The following is a 19,239-nucleotide window of genomic DNA, read 5'->3' as shown; positions in this document are numbered from 1 at the left end:
GGCCAACTAGCCACAGCTGCTGGCCATTTGATCACAGTCGATGGCCATTTACTACCTGAGCCAGCACCTTTCTATGTGAGGCCGAGAGCCTGGAAACTGCTTTTTGGGGCTCTGTCCCCACACTGGCAAATTGACGTCACTCAAATGCCCTGGGCATAGGGAAATTACCAGGACCTGCTCACATGCATAGATACTTTCTCAGGGTGCACAGAAATATTTCCCACTCGAACAGAAAAGTCAGCTGAAGTAGTCAAGGCACTAGTCTGAGAAATCATCCCCAGGTATGGACTCCCCCAAAGTTTGCTAAGCAACAATGGGCCTTTGCTTATCTCAGCCATCACTCAGAGAGTGAGTGAACATCTTAATATTACTTGGAGGCTACACACATAGGCTCTAGTCCTCGGGCAAAATAGAAAAGATGAATCATACCCTTAAAAAGACCACAGCAGACAGACGGGTGGCTCAGTTGGTTAGAGCGGGAGCTCTGGGCAGCGGGGCTGCCGGATCGATTCCCACATGGGCCAGCGAGCTGCGCCCTCCCCAACTAGAATGAAGTCAATGAGCTGCCGCTCAGCTCCCGGGTGGCCAGATGGCTCAGTTGGTTGGAGCACCGGCTCTCAACCACAAGGTTGTCGGTTCGGTTCGACTCCTGCAGGGAATGGTGGGCTGCGCCCCCTGCAACTAACAACAGCAACTGGACCTGGAGCTGAGCTGCGCCCTCCACAGCTAAGATTGAAAGGACAACTTGACTTGGAAAAATCCTGCAAATACACACTGTTCCCCAATAAAGTCCTGTTCCCCTTCCCTGATAAAATCTTTAAAAAACTAAAAAACAAAAAAACAAAAGACCATAGGGAAACTCAGCTACCATGGACTCAAGCACTGCCACTTGCTCTGCTGAGAGTCCAGGTGGCTCCCCAAAGCAGGCTTAAATTAAACCCGTTTAAAATTTTTTAAAAATTGTTTATGGGAGACCATTCCATATGGGAGACCTTTTGCATAGGCCCTGAGGGACATAGTTCCATCTAAGCTTAACCATGATTTACATGTTAGGAATATCTTAGGGAACTTACGCAGGTAATAGAGACCTTACATAAATTTGCCTACAACAAGGAGTCAGTTCCATTAGACGGACCATACCATCCCTTCAAGACCAGGGACAAACTATTACTCAAAACTTGGAAACACCAAGGACCTGTCTACCAGCTAAACGAACAGTGGACCAGACTGTGGGCCATGCTCCTAAGTACGGACTCGGCCGCAAAACATGAGGGAGTCCGGCCCTGGATCCACCACACCAAAATGAAGAAGACAGAGCTAGAAGATAGAAAAGAAAACACTGCAACATGGAAATCCACGCCACTAGGGGACCTCAAACACTGGTTCTCACGGTAGCCCTCCTAGGATGTCCTCAGAGGGACCAATACCATTGGAAAGGAATTAAAATGTTTGGGTTTATTTAGCCAAACATGTACTTAATGTTTCTGACTTTTGCCTTTCAGGGGGGACATACGTAGAACTGGCTTTCACCTCCTGCTTAATAGGAGTGTGTACTCCACTAAAGACTATTAGAAATCACACCCTGTTCCAATTTATTAACAAGCCTATGTCATACTCTCTGACATTTATAACAGGGGTCCTATTGTCACTGAGAAGGGCAGAACCATGTTTTCCCTCAAGGTCTCTGCGGTAACCACAGCAGAGCAATGTGTAACAATTACAGGTTTTACTAAGTCTTGTTTTGTCGTTATAGCCGATAAGGACCTAAACTGTGGTTCCACCACCTCCATGAGTTATGCCAACGAACATGTTACGTTACCTGCTGGGTGGTTCCCCGTATGTGGAAAAACTGTCTATTCTTATGTGCCAACCCCTAGTACAGGAGGGTCCTGCTCCCTTGGAAGGTTAACTGTTTTTATGCCACAGAGACCCCACCCAACCGGACAGCACAGAGAAACTGCTCTAGGCCCTGAATGTAACAGAAGGGCCTGCTCTGTAGTAAAATCCCTAAATGCCACCTCTCAGGCCATCCATGCTATCGGGGAAGCACTAGGACCAGTCAGAGAGGCGGCGCTTGAAAATAGAGCTGCTATAGATTATTTGTTACTAAAGACACAACCAAGGATGAGAAGAATTTAAAGGACTTTGTTGCTTTAACCTTACAGATCATTCCCAGCTAATTGAAGGGAAGGTCAAACAAATCCATAAAATTGTACCTAGCATTGAGTGGAGAGAAGGGTTCTTTGGCTTTGATCTATCCTGACTCACTTCTTGGCTCTCCAGCCTTGCCAGTCTTAGAGCAGCAGTTCTTTGCCTTTTGTGTATAGTAAATAGGGCTTATGTCTTGCTGCTGTAATCAATGTGCCCCTGCTTGTAGGTCCGCTGCCAGCTGGCTGCTGAAGGCCCGGCAGACACTAGAAGCTCAAGCCTTCCTTCAACGCCACAGCGGACAATTTCACTTCAAACTAGTCTCATGAATATGGACTCTGCCTTTTGACAGGGGGGAACTGAAGCATCGGCCCGGTTGGGACCCCTGTGATAGGAGCCTCACTGTGTCCCCGGCCTCACCTTTAGGGAGTCCATAAACAATAAGTCTCCCCCTGTGGCTGGAGCTCAGTACCTCCTGAATGCCCTGCGCCCGTCCAGGTTCTTTGCTTTAGAAGATTACCCTGTGGCTCATGATTAATGCCGTGTGCTTGCTGATCACAAACTCTATTGCTCAGCGCTCTTCCCAGGCTGCTCCCATCACGGCTCCCGGATTGCTGACGCTATCAGAGTTATGATAACAGAGGGAGGCACCATGAAGGGGAACAGACCCCCAGAACTGTCACACAGCCTCTGGAGAAACGCCCAGATTTTCCCTTAAATACTCTAAGCTGGTCTGAGAATGGTAAGGCAGTTTTGAAGGTGTTAACCTGCTTCCTTCTCAGATCTCAGGTGCTCTGACAATAAACGCTTATTCTATTGCCCAACTCCTGTGTCGGTCTAATGCAGGGGTGTCCAAACTTTTTTTAACGTTTTTTCACCAAGGGCCATGTGCGGTAAAATACACAAACAGCCGGGCCACTCACTCGAGGTGACGTACGTATTGCCTCACCTGGTTTATTTAAGTAAATGAAATATATTTTTGGAATTTGCTGCGGGCCAATTAACAATGGATTGCGGGCCGCAGTTTGGACACCCCTTGTCTATTGGCTGAGCAGTGAAGACAGCATGAGTCCCGGACTCAGTTGCCCTCTGGTTTCAACCCCACCCTCACCAATTTTTTCATATATTTTTTTCTGAATTCTAAAGGGGGTTAGCTCTGAGGCAGAGAGGGAGAGGGCATGAATATGCGGCTTCAGGGAGACCCTGATCTTTCATCCTCAGCCCACCCCACTCGACAACCAGCAAATCTGCAAAAACAGCTGTGCGAAACAAGCATGGAAAGTCCCCTTCCGCAGTGGGCCCCTACTCCTAGGATACAGTCTCTCCAGCTAGCTGTCCCTCAGGGGTCTCAGGCCACAGCTGGTTTCCTCCCTCTGGGCTTAGTAGGCAGGAAACACAGGGGGGAGTTGTAAGCCACCCAGGTGAGCTGGAGCCTGAGTTCTGAGCTTACACCTGCTTCTCTCTGCTGCCCCCACTTATGTTAATCAGGTCAAAGGAAGTTGTGGGGGTAATCTCTTCCCTCTGTGTATCTATTTTCCCACAAGTAAACTATAGTGTTAAAAAAATGAGCACACAACCAAAATAAAACCCACCGAGGAGGTATTTTAGTGACTTAAATTTATGGTTCAATTACTTTAGAAGCAAGTGTTTGCAAGTGAGCACACGCTTCTGCCCGTAAGAATTAAGTGCCCTTACTTTTTGTACTTCTCCCCCCTCCTGAAGGAGTCTCCCCCAGACCCGGCAGAGTCTGCCATCGGTAAATGTGGACCTGGTCGGTCCCTCTCCACCCTCGGCTGCTCTCCCAGCAGCACAGCTGCAGTAGCCTCCTGACCCTGGGAAGTCGGGGCTTCCCAGCCAGAGCCAGCCAGCTTACTCACCTGCTTCTGCACCGTTCTGTGGCCTTCCTCACCCACCAGACCCCTAAACTTCCACTCCCCACCCCGCACCCCACCCCGCCCAGGTTCCAGCCACTCTGAGCTCCTGGGTTTTCCCCCTCGGCCCCCCCCAGTGCCCTGTCCACACCTCTGTACACATAACTTCCTTGCCTAAACTGACCTCCCCTCCTACCTCCCATAATATTGGACAACAGCCCATGAAATCCCCAAGCTCCTAACGATACGTCCTCCTGTTCTCACTTGAAATGAGCTCCCTGCTGTCTCTGATCAAATTCTTCCCACCCTTCAATCAAGACCTTTCTCCTTGCCTCCCCCATCAACCTGGGACCGCCCTTATGCCCCTTGTTGGGCTATGAGGGCAGGGCTAGCAAAGGGTGGACACACGGGGTGGGAATAGAAAAGGGTGAGAAATTACGACTGACCAGGCTGTCAGCCCACACGTCTCCAACTTGAACGTGAATACAAATGACTTGGGGAGAGAGCCAAAAACCAGCTTCTGACTCGGTGGTCTGGGGTGGGTTTGAGAGCCTGCGTTTCTAACAAGCCCCAGGTGATACTCCTGCCACCACATGGCGGGGGCGTTTGAGCATCAAGGGCCTAGCTGACTGGATTGGCTGGGGAAGGAAGGCAGCTGGGGGCCCAGGTGTAAGTGGCCATCATCTAGGGTATAAGACGGCGGGTGGTAGGTACACAGTTACTCGTGGGAGTGTGGGCAGGCGTCATGGCACTGAGCTACGGCCTCTTCATCTGCCTTCTGCTCTGGGGGAGCATGGAGCTGTGCTACCCCCAGCCCCTCTGGCAGGGTGGGGCCCGCCGCCCCGTGCGATCTAAGCCACCCCTAGTGGTGGAGTGTCTGGAGGCTCAGCTTGTGGTCACTGTCAGCAAAGACCTTTTTGGCACTGGGAAGCTCGTCAGGCCTGCAGACCTCACCCTGGGCCCTGAGGCCTGTGAGCCCCTGGTCTCTACAGACATGGATGATACGGTCAGATTTGAGGTCGGGCTACATGAGTGTGGCAACAGCGTGCAGGTGAGGCCTGGGCCCTGGCTTCGGTGGGAGAACATGGGAGACAGCCGGTGATGGGGAGTATGGAGGCAGAGCCCGTTCGAGGTGGGGCTGGGGCAGCTCCCCTTCACTTGTAGGGTGGGGTGGTGCAGCAGCTGAGGCCTGAAGCTGGGCACTGGTGAAATGGGGGTGGGCTGGGGAGGAAGCTCCGGCCTCTAGTTACTAAAATCAGGCAGGTGGGGTAGCGTCCACAGGGCAGTGTGCTTTGGGCCAGACTGGGTACCTCCACTCTGATTCCTGAGGATTTTTGAACCCCTGGAGGGCATCTAGAAGAGATGTGGCCCATGTGGGGTGGGGGGTGTGACAGGATAATGCTGTGGGTGGCCCAGCACTGGCTGGGGGCTTTAGAAACTTGTGTGGAAGACGTCAGCCTTGACACCTCAAAAGCCCGGAAGTTATCACAGGAGGAAACCAGAATTTTGGCCTGTCTCACTTATGTTTAATGGCTTGAAGCCTTGAACTAAAATAAAAGTGGTGGGGGGGCATCAAGGGACATCAGGACCACATCTGTGCTGAAGACTTTAAAGACAAATTGGGCCCCTAGGGGCACCCCAAGAGTGTGTGTGTGTGTGTGTGTGTGTGTGTATGGGCGCGGGGCTTAATGTGGGAGGTGTGTGCAGGAGGACAGCTGAGTTGTCCAGGCCAGACCGCCTCCCCCTCAAGTTGGGGCGGCCGGAGGCGGGGGAAGGGAGATACAGTAAGTCCTCACTTAATAGATTCTGTGACTTTAAGCAAAACAACGTATAACAAAACGGATTTTACTATAGGCTAATTGATATATATACAGGAGTTAAGTTTCTAGGGCATCTCATCAAAATGATAACGAAATTGCTGTACTCGGATTATAAGGAGGGGCCTTTCAGCAGGGCAGGGCTGGCGGGGCACAGATCCTCGCTGGTCCACGATCCCCTGGACTGACTTCTGCTGCCCAGCAGAGAACCTGTCCTCTGCTCCATCATGCCCCTCCTTGACTCGAGTCTCAGTAATTTGCCTGGAGCAGGACAAGCCCAGCCCCTGAGCCCTCCACCAGAGTTCTGGTCTTAGGTGTGGTTCGCAGGGTTTCCCCTTGTGTCCCTGAGGAGAGGGGAAGGAGTTATTTAAGGAATTATTCTAGCGTAGTAATTCCCAAACCTTGTGTATTAGACTCAGCTGGGGGCTTTAAAAAATCATTCCCATGTCCTATACTAAATCAGAACAGAAGTGGGAGGCAGATATCAGTATCTTTAAGATCCCAGGTGACGCCAACTAGCCTGGCAACTCCTTTTCCTGTGCAGTGTTTCCCACGATGGGCTTCCCAATCTTGCCTGACAGGGATCACCTGGGGATCAGGGCTGGCTGCCTGGGAATGACACCTGTGCAGTCCCATAGGCCCATGCTTGGTTGGTTTAATGCCCTGTTGTCCTGAGATTCTTTAATGGATTTTTTTTTTAACTTTTATTTTAAGTGTGTTGTTGCAGGACCCGTCAGCTCCAAGTCAAGTAGTTTCAATCTAGTTGTGGAGGGTGCAGCTCACAGTGGCCCACGCGGGGATCGAACCGTCAACCCTGGTGTTAACAAGCATCACGCTCTAACCTAATTGGGCTAATTGGCCGCCCTGTCCTGAGAGTCTTAACTTTTGAACACTTTCATTTTGCACTGGACCCCACAAATTATGCAGCTGGTCCATCTGGGGCACTTGTTAACAGAAAGTTAGGACTCTCCTCTGAAGGTTGAGGGGTTAGGGTGGGCCAGGCAGCCACTTGGCCCCGTGATTTCCTGGGCAGCATGGATTGGAAGGTGCAAATTGCCCCAGGAGCACCTGCCTGTGCTCTTCCTGCCTCAGGCAACCACTAAACAGAATTGGCTTTCTGTGAATGGGTTTGAGAGTAAGTCAGAAGAGGGAGGGCAGGGTATGTGTTAACTGCTGTGACAATGAGTTAAAGCTCCTGGAACTTTCTGACTTCATCCTTGGGACTTTCTTGGCCCCAGGCCTCCCCTAACAAAGGAAACTGTGGATTGGGGTGGGGGTGGCAACCCCAGGAGGGAGCATGTGCCCAACGCCTCTGGTATCTGCTTAGTGGCTGACATGGAGCTGAGCCAGACCCCTGCGGTGCTGTCAACACTTCAGGGGTGAAAAAAACTGAGATGTGAGGGTGGTACCTATCCAGGGGGTCAGCAGCAGAGGGAGGTTTAAGTCCAGGAGCTGTGTTCTCTCCGCCCCCTGGGGGCTGCCCTCCCTTTGCCCTAGCATGGGGTGGCGCAGGTGAAGCTGGTGGGGCAGGTGAAGCTGGTGGAGCTGACCCCGTCCCTTTCCTTCAGGTGACCAAGGATGCCCTGGTGTACAGCACCTTTCTGCTCCACAAACCTCGCCCTGTGGGAAACCTGTCCATCGTGAGGACTAACAACGCAGAGGTGCCCATCGAGTGCCGTTTCCCCAGGTCAGTAGAGGACAGGCCTATTGCTACCTGTGACACAGAGGCCCCTCGGCAAACTCTTCAGCCTCTTGGCGGCTTCCGGCCACGTAGCTGCGAGAAGGTGGAAGTGTCTGGGCTGTGGTCACTGCCCTGGTTGGGGAGGGGGCCTGCTGAGTCTCCTCTGAGCCTCTGAACTGCACCTGGGTCACAGCTGCCTCTTGGTGGAAGCGGCAGGGCTGCCCAGCCCAGGCCTTCTTGGCGTTTAAAACTTTCTCAATAGTGTAAGGAGAGGTTCCAGGCTCTGACCACCACAGCCTGCTCTTTTCCGGTGGTTTCCCCAGTACATGAGTGTGGGTGGGGGAAGCCCCTCAAGACCCGGGCACTAAGCAGTGCCCGTGAGCTTGGGCGCTGAGGTGTGGGGAGAGGGTGACTGGCTTCTAACACAGTGCTAAATCCTGTGCTAGGCTGAATTCAGAGTGTGTAGAGCCTTCATCCCTGTCCTCTCGTCCTCTCCTGGCCAGGAGGTAGGCGGGTGTGGTGCTGATACCCCGAGGGCACACGGAGGAGCCATGTGCCTGGGGAGGGGTCCAGGGCGGGGTTCCAAGAACAAGATCCTAGGATGGAACCTTGAGACAGGTGGGGCTGAGACCTTCTGGGCAGAGCCACACACACCCCAGGGGCGGGCAGTGTGTCACTAGTAAGCCTGCAGCCCAATGCCTGGAGCTAAGGACCTCATCAAGAAGGGGGACAGTGAGTTCTAAAGGCCAGTAGATGCACTGAAGGTATTCAGGCTCGCACTTCAGCAGCCACGCCTCCCTGAGCACTACGCCAAATGAACCGCTTCTCAACCCACAAGTTTCTTTGGTAGCTGGTACAGGAGACAGATGGGAGCTGGGGAGACCAGCTGGGAGACTAGGATGAGGAGACCTCCACTGTGGCAGCAGGGGTGTCGGGGGCTGACTTGAGGAGCCTAACAAGAACTGGAGGAGCTGGGTGCCTGACCCTGTGGGGTATGGGACACAGAGGAGCCACGGACAGGACTCCAGCCTGCCCTCCCATTGGCCAGAGAGGCTGAAGCCCTCCTGGGACCACAGCCATCTCTCACTTTAGAATTGCTCTGGCTGGGATTGACCCAAGAATGTTGGCTCACCTGGCCCGATGGCTAACAACAGTGCAGGTTGGTCTGCTACAGGCTGGGAAATTTTAACCTAGTAGCTCCCACTACCTGAGGTCTGGTTCTCAGATGCAGCCCTTGAAGTAGCGTCTTCATGAGAGCCCTTGGGGTCAGCAGGGCAGATGTCTGGAGACATCTGACTGCTTCCGGGGTACTTCCTGTCCCAGTACAGTCTCTATCTCACTGGCTTCTCAAGAACCAGAGGCCTAACTGCATTTATCTCTGAAGGGCTGCCTTCGCCAGGATTGGCCTCAAGAACCCTCAGTGGTGCAGACAGAGACTGCTGCCTCAGACCGCAAACTTGAACCTCAAGGGTGAACCTTAATGAGGAGCAGATGTGGGTCTAGAAACCAAAGCAACTTGAGACTTCTGTCTCCGTGCGGTAGCCCAGATGTTCTCACGGCTGGGAGGGGTGGGCCCACGCACAGGTATTGAGTTTGGGAGGTGAAAGGACAGGCCCAGACTTCCTTAACTGGCTGTCTGGCTGGGACACAGCTGAGGACTCGGCAATGAGGTAAAAATGAAACCCCCCACCAATGTGGGGCCAGATGAGGTGAGCCCCAGACCAGGTGTGGGCAGCTGCTGTTCTCTTCCCAGGCGGGGCAACGTGAGCAGCCAGGCCATCCTGCCCACCTGGGTGCCCTTCAAAACCACGGTGTTCTCAGAAGAGAAGCTGGTTTTCTCCCTGCACCTGATGGAGGGTAAGCAAGGAGGGCTGGCAGGGGGAGATGGCAGGGAGAGCTCCGGCAGTTTCTCACCCCTGGCTGTGCCCTTCAGAGAACTGGAGTGCTAAGAAGAGGTTCCCCACCTTCCAGCTGGGAGACATAGCTCACCTTCAGGCCGAAGTCCACACTGGCAGCCACGTGCCACTGCGACTGTTTGTAGACCACTGTGTGGCCACGCCGACGCCAGACCGGAATGCCTCCCCTTATCACACCATCGTGGATTTCAATGGGTGAGGGCTGGGCTGCCTTTCTGGGGAATCCTCCTAAGGTGACCCTTGCTACCTTCCTTGGCCTTAACTCCATTCTTCACTCGTTCTCTTCAAAGTTGTCTCGTGGATGGGCTCTCCGATGCCTCATCTGCATTCAAAGCACCCAGACCCGGGCCAGAGACCCTCCAGTTCACAGTAGATGTGTTCCATTTTGCTAACGACTCCAGAAATACGGTAATTGCTTTTTTTAATACCCTGGAATAAGACTGAAGTTTAGGGGTCAGGCTGACCAGGCTTACTGGCTGCTGTTTTAGCTCACTAGTTGTCCCCTTGAGCAATGACTTGATAGCTCTGCCCCCTCCTAATAACTCCATAAACTTACTAAGTAAGTAAAACCTGGGCTCCAGTGTGATCTTCAAGGGGAAGGCCTTGGTGACACCCTTAGATAGGTAGAAAACCAATGAAGGATGGAGGGAATCAGGAGTCCTAGAAATAGAACAAACTAGAACAGGACCTCAGGAGACTTGGCTGACAGCTCAGGTAAGATGAGCACCAACAACCATGGCATTTGGTGACTGATCTTGTCCTTGCCAAGGTGAGCAGGGCCAGAGCCCAGATGATGGTGGGTTGAGTAAAAGGAGTCGAAAAAGGCAGGTGTCAGCCTTCCCGGAGGCTTTCCAGAAGGGCAAGGAAAGTGGGTATGAGCTATTTTTCAAATTCAGTTTTCCATTACCGCTGACATACAATATTAATTTCAGGGGTACAAAACACAGTGATTAGACATTTATATGCCTCACAAGGGGATAACCCCAATAAGTCTATTACCCATTTGACACCGCACATAGTTATTACAATAGTGACTATATTCCTTATGTGGTACTTTACGTCCTTGTGACCATTTTCAATTCTAGTTGGCATTCAGTATTTTATGTTAGTTTCTGGTGTGCAGCATAGTGGTTAGACATTTATATAATTTATGAAGTGATTCCCCCATAGGTCTACACAGTTTTTAAATATTATTGACGATATATTCCCCATACTGTACTTGACATCACCATGACTATTTTGTAACTACCAATTTGTACTTCTTAATCCCTTCTCCTTGCTCACTTGTCTCACCCAGGCTCTCAACCCCCTCCTTTCTTGTAACCGTCAGTTTAGTCTATGTATCTGAGTCTGTTTCTGTTTATTTTGTTCTTTAGATTCCGCATATAAGTGAGATCATACGGTGTTTGTCTTTCTCAGTCGGGCTTATTTCACTTAGCATAATGCCCTCTAGGGTCGATCCATGTTGCCTGAACTTCTTTTCATACTTGGTAGCCTCTTGAACTTAATCAGATTAGAACGGTGACTTTTTGAAACCCAAATGCATCAGCATCACCTGGAGGGCTTGTGGAACTAGATTATTGGGCCCCCCTCCAGGGTTTGGTTCAGTAGGTCTGAAGTGGAACATAGAATCTGCATTCCTAACAAGTCTCCAGCGGCTGCTGCTGATTTGGGGGCCACCCCTTGAGAACCACTAAGCTCAAAAGCCCACTGGAAACTAAGGGGATGGAGGTGGTGGGCGCTAAGAGGTGGACCGCTCCTGATGCCTGAGGTGTGGACAGGTGGGGCAGGAATCCCAGGTAGAAGGACTGGCCTCTTGCCAGGGAGTGCTGGCAAAATCTTACAAATAAAAATAAGCAGACTTCAAACAAGTGTCCTGAGATAGGAATGGGGGCAGAGTGTAAAGTTTGGAATAGCTGCTCAGGGGGCAGAAGTGATTAAAACCGGGGTTTCAACCCCGGCTCTATACTGATCACCTGGAAAGGTCAAACATACTGCTACTTGCATATAATCCCATATATTTTCACTTAATGGGGGTGAGGCCTGGCACGACCTTTCTCCATCTTATGAAAATCTTCAGACATCAAACTGAAGGAATTTTATAGCAAACAGCTCTGGACCTCCCTGTTAAGGGTAGGGAGTTGATGCTGACTTCAGAGGTGGTCCAGTGGGGAGGGTGGCGATCAGGTTTCATACAGGTGGTGGCCATCAGCACGGATGGAACCTGAGCTGGTATTGGCGTCCCCACGGATTGGAAGGGAACTAAGAGATCAGAGGCTGATGCTGAGCTCGGGGAGGGTTCTCCATCAGAGGTGGGCAGAAGGGCCTGGCTCACTGGCCATGGCCCAAGGCAGAAAGAGCTTATTCAGGAGCTGATGGGGAACCACCCTAGGATCTTAGGCCCTACTTAGCATCAGAAAAATGTACTGGGAAAAAGCTGAGGCTAAAAGCAGTTCCTTTCCTGGAATAGGCCCAAAGGCCCCGGAAACATTCTCTGGTGGGACAGACAGGAGGCAGTTGGCCAGAAGTGCATCTTGGCTTGTTCCCAAGTTTCTGAAATGGTTTCCCTGCCTGTGTACTTGGCCACTAGGTGGTGGCCAAGGTTTGTGGCTCTACAGAAGGCTTCGGAGAGAAGGTGGTGGAATTTCCATGCCCTGTAAGGGCTGGCAGGGGGGAACTGTTGTTCCATCTAGAGTAGGAAGTGGAACCTCTGGCTGGGGATGCCCTCGTCAAGAGGACCAGGGCTGACCTGAGCCCGGGCTTGTCAAAGTTCCCGCTATCCCAGGTAGGTGGGGGCATATTGGGCCTTTCAGGCCCCGTCCCTGAGCTTCCAACTCAATAGGCCACAGCTGGGCATGCTAAGGGATTGGAAAACATGTGGGAAAGACGGGGGCAATAAAGATGATGGGTTACAGCATAGGATCCAATTTGCTCTTTGCCCTGGAATTTTAGACACGTTAACCTCCGAACCGCGGTTGCCCCATCTCTGAATTGGGGTTCTTCCCCCGCCTTCCCCCAAGGGTTAAGGGTTGTATAAGAACTGACTTATTACAGTCACTGACAGCCTAGAAGTCCACCTAGTAACAGCAGCTGTTACTTCCAGGTATACATCACCTGCCATCTGAAGGTCACTCCCGCTGACCGAGTCCCAGACCAACTAAACAAAGCCTGTTCGTTCAGCAAGTCCTCCAACAGGTGAGGAGACCAGATGGGACATGGCTGCGGTAGAAAATCCTTGTGTCTGTTCCCCCAATACGAACATTGTCCGCAAACTCCTTCCTGCAGGCAACCGTCGTCTAATCCTCTTGTCTTTCCCTCTCAGCTGGTCCCCAGTAGAAGGCACTGCTGATATCTGTCAATGCTGTAACGAGGGTAGCTGTGGCATTCCAGGTCGTTCCAGGAGGCTAGTGGAACAGTGGCATCAATCTGCTTCCCGTGGTCGTAGGCATGGTAGGTCCTGGGTCGGCCACTGGGCTGTTGCCCTCCCTGCTGTCACTTGAGACATTCTTCTTCCTTATCCCCCATTTAAAGCTGTTTACCCCTGGGGGGTTGCAGTTTTGGGTTTTCTTACTTAAAACAAAACCTGCTAATTCAGCCTACTGAGGCAGAACAAAGCCCCTAACGTGATTCCTGGAGAGGGACTAAGGTGACCCTTGGATGCCTTGTCTTTCAGTGACAGAAGCAGCAGATGTCACAGTGGGGCCACTGATCTTCCTGGGAAAGGCTAGTGACCACGGTGTGGAAGGGTCAACGTCTTCTTTCACCTCTGTGATGCTGGGGTTAGGCCTGGCAATGGTCGTAACCCTGACTCTGGCTGCCATTGTCCTGGCTGTTGCCAGGAGGCATCAGGCTGCTTCCCACCCTGTGATGTGCCCTGTGTATGCTTCCCAATAAAAGAAGAAAGTAACCTTTGGGGTGTAGCACAGTGACTATGGGAGTGGGTGAGCGGCGAGTGGTTGCGCGGGGGAGGGGACAGACGGTAAAACAGCTCTGGGGATTCAAACAGCACAATCCCAGTACGTCCTGTTGTGCCTCTAGGGTGAGTCTGCCTGTCTATATGGAGGAGAGGCCAGACTGGTTTGTGAAGGCAAGCCTGCATTTTCCTGGCTTTAAGCAGCATGTCCTTCCTGGGGACAAGGCTTATATTCCCAGGGGCCACTATAATGTCACGTCTTTGGGAGGTCACCATGAAGGCTGTTGGGAGCAAAAGTGGAGTGGGCCCTGCCTGCTCGACTTCTAGGCTAGCCAAGGGTCTTGTGTGTGTCTGGGCCCCATGCATCTGATTGGGAGGTGGGGTGGGAAGGAAAAGACTGAAGGACTTGTAGCTCCCTTCCCCAAGGGCAGCAGGCATAAAGCCACATGTCCATATGCCAGAGGCCTTGAAGGCCAGAGGTGACCATCTAGGGCAGTGGTCTAGGCAGTCGTCACCTTAGCCTGAAGCTGCTGTACCGGGGCACATCTGACGCTGTGTGTGACAGGGTAGCCACGTCACGGCTCCAAGGCGGGTACCTCAGGAGGGCTGGGACCTGCCTAGAGCTTCCTGTTGCTGAGGGGAGCTGTTTGTGCCTCTCATACCTTCATGTCATTCTTCCCACATCGGTTATCTGCCTCCCCTAGGCCCTGGCCACAGCCCCTGGGAGTGCCCTGCAAGGGAATGGTGTCCAGGGAGCTTGTGGCCCCCTCGCCAGGGGCGGGGGTCACGCTTCCTCTGCTGACTGTTGTGAAGCTCCTCAGAGGGCCTGGCTCTGAGCTGGCTCCGACCTTACCCCAGACCTGACTCCTCCTCGCTGGGGAAAGGTCGCCTTCACTGCAGGATCTCAGCTTTGCTTGTTACCTGCTGTGAGTCCTTGGATCCTCTTTGGCAAAACAGGCTGGTAGCTGCTGGGCAGGGTGGTGAGGCATAAACTGAATGGACCCAACAGGCACTTAAATGCCGCATCTTCTGGCTCTGTCTCTAGCCCTGTGTCTGGCTGAGGTCAGAGGCTCAAATATGTTGGCATGGGTATAGAGGCAGATGTCTAAAGTACATTCGGAGTAGGGTTTTGTGATTCTGGGTCTAAGAAGTACAGGAAGGCCCCTGACTTAAGTTGTTGCCACTCCGAGTGTGGTCTGTCAACACCCTTGGCATCACCTGGAGATCGGTGGGAAGGGCAGAGTTTTAGGCCCACTCCTAGACATAAGACTCTGCATCTTAACCAAACCTGCAGGTGATGCAGGTATGTGTTGAAGTGCACTGGGTCGGGATTTTCATCAAGAAATGAGTTAAAACAAGGTATTTGTGGGCGACCGGTTAGCTCAGCTGCTTAGAGCGTGTGCTCTTAACAAGGGTGCCGGTTCAATTCCTGCATGGGATGGTGGGCTGTGCCCCCTGCAACTAAAGATTGAAAACGACGACTGGATTTGGAGTTGAGCTGTGCCCTCCACAACTAGATTGAAGGACAACGACTTGACTTGGAGCTGATGGGCCCTGGGAAAAACATACTGTTACCCAATAAAATAAAATAAAAATGTTTGCATCATGCTCCCCGCCAGGCAGGTTATGGTGTGCTGCTTAAGGGAGTAAATGACTAGGGGCAGGCGGTGTGGGCTTCCTGGAGTCAGTGACCCTGGGGCAAATCCTCAGAACCAGCAGATCCTAGCTGGGCAACATGGGGAAGGTGAGTGAGCAGGGAGGAAAGACCAGGGAGAACCCGTGCCCTGGAGGAATGGAGGGCCTAGCAGTCCAGTAAGGATGAGGGAGCGGAGAGGGAAGCCTTGGAGGGCTGTTGAAAAGTTGGAAAGGAGCCACTAAAGGGCTCTGAGGGCCATGGGTGGATGTCCCTGTCAGGAGGACCAACTGGGGCAGCAGAGTGTGGCCTAGAGGCTGAGAAAGCCAGCCTGGCTCCCTGCCGCTGCCGGCTCAGCAGGTCACTTCATCTGTAGGATGGGAATAATAGGAACGGCTGGAGGCTGGGTGAGTAGAACAAGTGGTGGGATCCTGATTCTCGCAGCAGGATTTTCGGGGCTCGATGGCCGGTCTCCCAACCACCCAACTCTACCCCTGAGTCGGTTTGTTCTTGCTTAGCAGCGTCCTGTTTCAGATGAAGTTCTCAACTTCAGGATTACCTCGAGGGTTAATGGGATACTTGGTGTCCAGCATGTGGTCAGTCCGAGCTGTTCTACAAGCAAAGGCTACTCCCAGGATACCCTGGGGGACGGTCCCTGCCTGAACACCCGTCCGTTATTGCCCTCATGTTCCCTGATGTTGCAACACTCTGGGAACTCATCTCTTCTTTCAACTTCTGTCCTCAGCAGAAAGAGGAAGTGGCTGTGTCTGGTGTGGGAAGGAAGTGTTACTAGGAAGTGACCCTGAAAATCAGCCCAGGTGGTTCCAGATGGGCCTCAGCTCAGAGTGAAGCTGGCCCCCAGGGGACAGCCCAAGCGCAGGCTCCAGGAGCAATGTCAGAGGGCGCTGACTTCCAGCCTCAAAGTGGAGCTTGAGTGGGAAAGGAAGATGGCAGAGGGTTGCAAGTTGTCTTGATTTCTGTTGCTTAGGCTGTCATTGTTTGGGGCTGCTGCTTGTTATAGCCTGTGAAACTCAGTGAAGCAACACTTTGTGTGTGGGTTTAAAACTTTTTGCCTTTGTGCTTCCTGGTAATCAGAGATGGGGTATGTTAAAGACAATGGGAAAAAAAAACGTAAAATGATCACACAAATACAAAATGAAAATGTGTCAAACATCTTGTTTTTTAACATTCATTGAGGGAAACTGTAAAACATAAACTGGTTCAAAGGATAACGCAAAGAACAGGTTTATACGAAGGTAATCAGGAATGCAGAGATGAATTTGATGCTAGATGCAAAATGACTTCTTCCACGGGACAGAAATTCATTGCATCTCTAAGGACAAGATCGTTTGCAACTGTTTGCATTACTATCAGTTTTCTACAATTTACAGAATTGTGAAATACTGTCGAAGACTAGGAAAAGCACAGACTCATGGAATCAGATAATCTTTTTGCCCATTTCAAAGGCTTTCACAATTTTTCCTGACAGGTGTTAGATTTATCAGGTACCTTTAGCAGTGGATTCTAAGCAGCTCCTAAGGACGAATGGAATTTTTCAAGGAAAAGCTGTAAAACATCAGAGAGCTACCACTGCCTCCTGAGGGGCCGCTTGCCCTCAGCCTCTAACCTAAGAAGCCCGGCTTGTCCCCACACTATAATCGATCCCTTCTCTTAAGCAACCCTACATCCCAAACCAGGGTGCCAGAGTATCAATTTACAACTAGAACACTCTCTGGGGGTGGGAGGTACAACACGTCAAGTGTAATTGTTTAGTGTTAAACTTCTCAGATGAATTCACTGAGCATGCGTCAGTTATTTCAGATTTGCAGCAAGGGAACTAGCAAGGACTAGCCGGCTCAAAAGGTGTTCCATGGGGCCAGGACTTAAGTAAGACGATGCTCACTGCTTAGCTCCTCAGGGCTGCAAAGCCACTGAGCTTTTGTTGGCTGTGTAGGTCCCACCTGGGTCCTGAGCGGGCACCATCGCCCAGAGACGCCAGGTGCTACTAAGTAGAAATAATGAGCAAAGCAGCTGTGGCTTCTAATCAGACAGTTCCTCCAGAGTGTCAGATGGAGGCCAATTAGCTGAGGCACCAAGCAACAAAATTCTGCCTTTCTAAGCGAAACATCAGAACGTGTTTGGGCGCCTTAGCAGCGGTGCTGGGTCCCACTGTTTTCCCAGGTTTCTGTTGATCTCTTCTTGCTTCCGGGTGAGCAGTAAACCCTGACACCTGGAGTGAAGTTTAAGAACTTTTTTTTTAATCTAAGTTTCTCTGGGCACCACCACTCCCCATTCCATGGCCAACGGCCACATTCCTTATTGGGCCATGTCATTCATTTTCACTTGTTTGAGAAGGCCCGAGGGCAGCACAAGCGCCAGCCTTTGAGACGTTAAAAAAAGAAAGAAAGACCTTCTGGAAAGAGTCAGTACAAAGCCCCCACTAAGAAGGACTCAGCTCTCAATTACCCCTAGGCTTCTCGCCTTTGGGCAGGGCAAATCTAACCCACCTACTATGTGTGTGTGTGCCTGCATGTGCGTGGGCATGCATGCATTCTCACTTTTTTCTAATAGAAAAAAATAGCATGAATACATAGTAAATAAAAATTCTCAGCTCATCCCCTACCTTCTCAAAGCATCTTAGGTTTCCTCTCAGAAACTTCCCGTGCCTACAAGCCTGTGTGCATTAAAAACTAAGTAACTAACTAACTAACTAACTAATAATCATCCCCCACCCCCACACACAAATAGGTGCACTTGCTACTCCACCCTGTACTTTGAAAGTTCCTTTTTTACCTTTTACTTACAATAGATCTGTGAGTCTGTCCCCCTACCCTACCTCTGTCTTTCTACCTAGCATTCTGGGGTTATTTAACCAGCCCCCTTCTGCTGGGCAGTTGTTCCTGATCCTTTGCTATGTATATTGGTTTAAAGTTGAGTTTGCAGGTGGTCAATCCTGTTTCCCTCTTTCCAGGGACATCCTCCTGCAGCATCAGGACACAGCACACTCACTCTCTTCTGCCTAAAAATTAAAACTCCATGCCCCCTATTCTCCCTCTTGCTGCTGCCCTATTTTGCTTCTTTTCATGACCAGAACTCTTTATTTTTCCCAAATATAAATAGTCTTTCTTTTCAGGTTATAAAAATGGAAACTATTCATTGGGACACACTCAAACGATAGAGGAAACATACAAAGAAAATGAAAATCACCTGGTATCCCGCCCCTCGGATGTTGCTGTGTTGCTAGTGTCCTTCCAAGCACACACAGCCATGAGGAAGCTTATGTAAGTGGCATCATTCCACACGAGTGGGTTTATCCTCTGCCATCCCCTCCACCCCTGTCCCCCAATGTGCAGAATTCAAAGATTGTCCTTGGAAGAGCTATCTCCACTTCTAGACTGCATCCCTGACCTTCATGACCACAGACATATTTGCTCCAGCTTCTCACTCTCCATGGAAACCACTCTGGTCACCAATGGCTTCCCTGTAGCAAAGTCAGAAGTTTGGGACCTTTCTTGAAGTCAGCTGGCAGATTAAAAGATGAGAGAGCCCAGACCTGGGAGGCAGGAGCCCTGGGTTCTGGGACAGGCTGCCCCCCCAGGGGACCATCCTGTTGGGCCTCTCAGGAGTATCTATCACCACAGAGCACCACCTTCATGGGACACTCCCTTTGGTTCCCTGCCATGCTCACCCAAGCCAGCCCCTTCCCCAGACACTCCTACCTCTCACCTATCCTTCAAAGGCCAGTGTTTCTTAGCCCTGGACTCACCCTTTGTCATCTTCTGTGGTCTTTCTAGGTGACCTCGATGTCATTGTCAGTGACTCCAAAATCCCTGTCTCTAGCCCAGATCTCTCCAGAGCCTCACACCTGGCTGGTCTTCCCTCTCCCCTACTCATACTCAACTTGTTGACTACCCCCCTTCTCTAGTGTTCTCCACCCCATGTGAGTTTACTCCCATGCACCCAGGCTTCCAGACAGTGAGTGTCCTTCCTGCCTCCGTTGAGTTTCTCTACCCCAGCTTTCCTCCTGGATCCCCCATTAGTCCTCAACCTTGGCAGGCCTGGCAAGCCTCCCCCAGAGCTCCAGCTGCTCCAGCTCTCTGGGTTTAGAGATCCTCCCCTCTCCGGAGCCTAGATTCCAGAAGCTTTCAAACCCACTCTCCCACCATTATTCTGTTGGTGTCTCTAGGTGTGTGTGCAGTGGGGTTTTTGGACAATAACTATCATTCCAGCGTTTTACTGGGGAAAAAGGAAGCACTTAAG

General features: G+C 51.4%; 1 protein-coding gene across 1 annotated transcript; it reads left to right on the top strand.

Moving 5' to 3' along the window:
* Positions 1 to 4,764: 4,764 nt before the first annotated feature.
* ZP3 (zona pellucida glycoprotein 3) lies at positions 4,765 to 13,327 on the top strand. Its single transcript, XM_033110927.1, has 8 exons — positions 4,765 to 5,070; positions 7,405 to 7,523; positions 9,271 to 9,374; positions 9,451 to 9,628; positions 9,724 to 9,841; positions 12,537 to 12,628; positions 12,756 to 12,883; positions 13,107 to 13,327. Exons 1-8 carry the CDS (start codon positions 4,765 to 4,767, stop codon positions 13,325 to 13,327), a joined length of 1,266 nt encoding a protein of 421 aa, XP_032966818.1.
* The last annotated feature ends 5,912 nt before the right edge of the window (positions 13,328 to 19,239 follow it).

This window comes from Rhinolophus ferrumequinum, chromosome 7, assembly GCF_004115265.2.
Source record: "Rhinolophus ferrumequinum isolate MPI-CBG mRhiFer1 chromosome 7, mRhiFer1_v1.p, whole genome shotgun sequence".
NCBI classification, from domain to species: Eukaryota; Metazoa; Chordata; class Mammalia; order Chiroptera; family Rhinolophidae; genus Rhinolophus; species Rhinolophus ferrumequinum.
Note: the sequence above shows the minus strand (reverse complement) of the source record. Positions and strands in the feature narration are given on the sequence as shown.

Excerpts from the sequence above, each read along its gene's own strand:
- ZP3 (XM_033110927.1), top strand. The coding sequence starts at position 4,765 with ATGGCACTGAGCTACGGCCTCTTCATCTGCCTTCTGCTCTGGGGGAGC. Across the intron at positions 9,842-12,536 it reads CTAACGACTCCAGAAATACG|GTATACATCACCTGCCATCT; the intron begins GTAATTGCTTTT and ends TGTTACTTCCAG. Across the intron at positions 12,884-13,106 it reads TTCCCGTGGTCGTAGGCATG|TGACAGAAGCAGCAGATGTC; the intron begins GTAGGTCCTGGG and ends CTTGTCTTTCAG.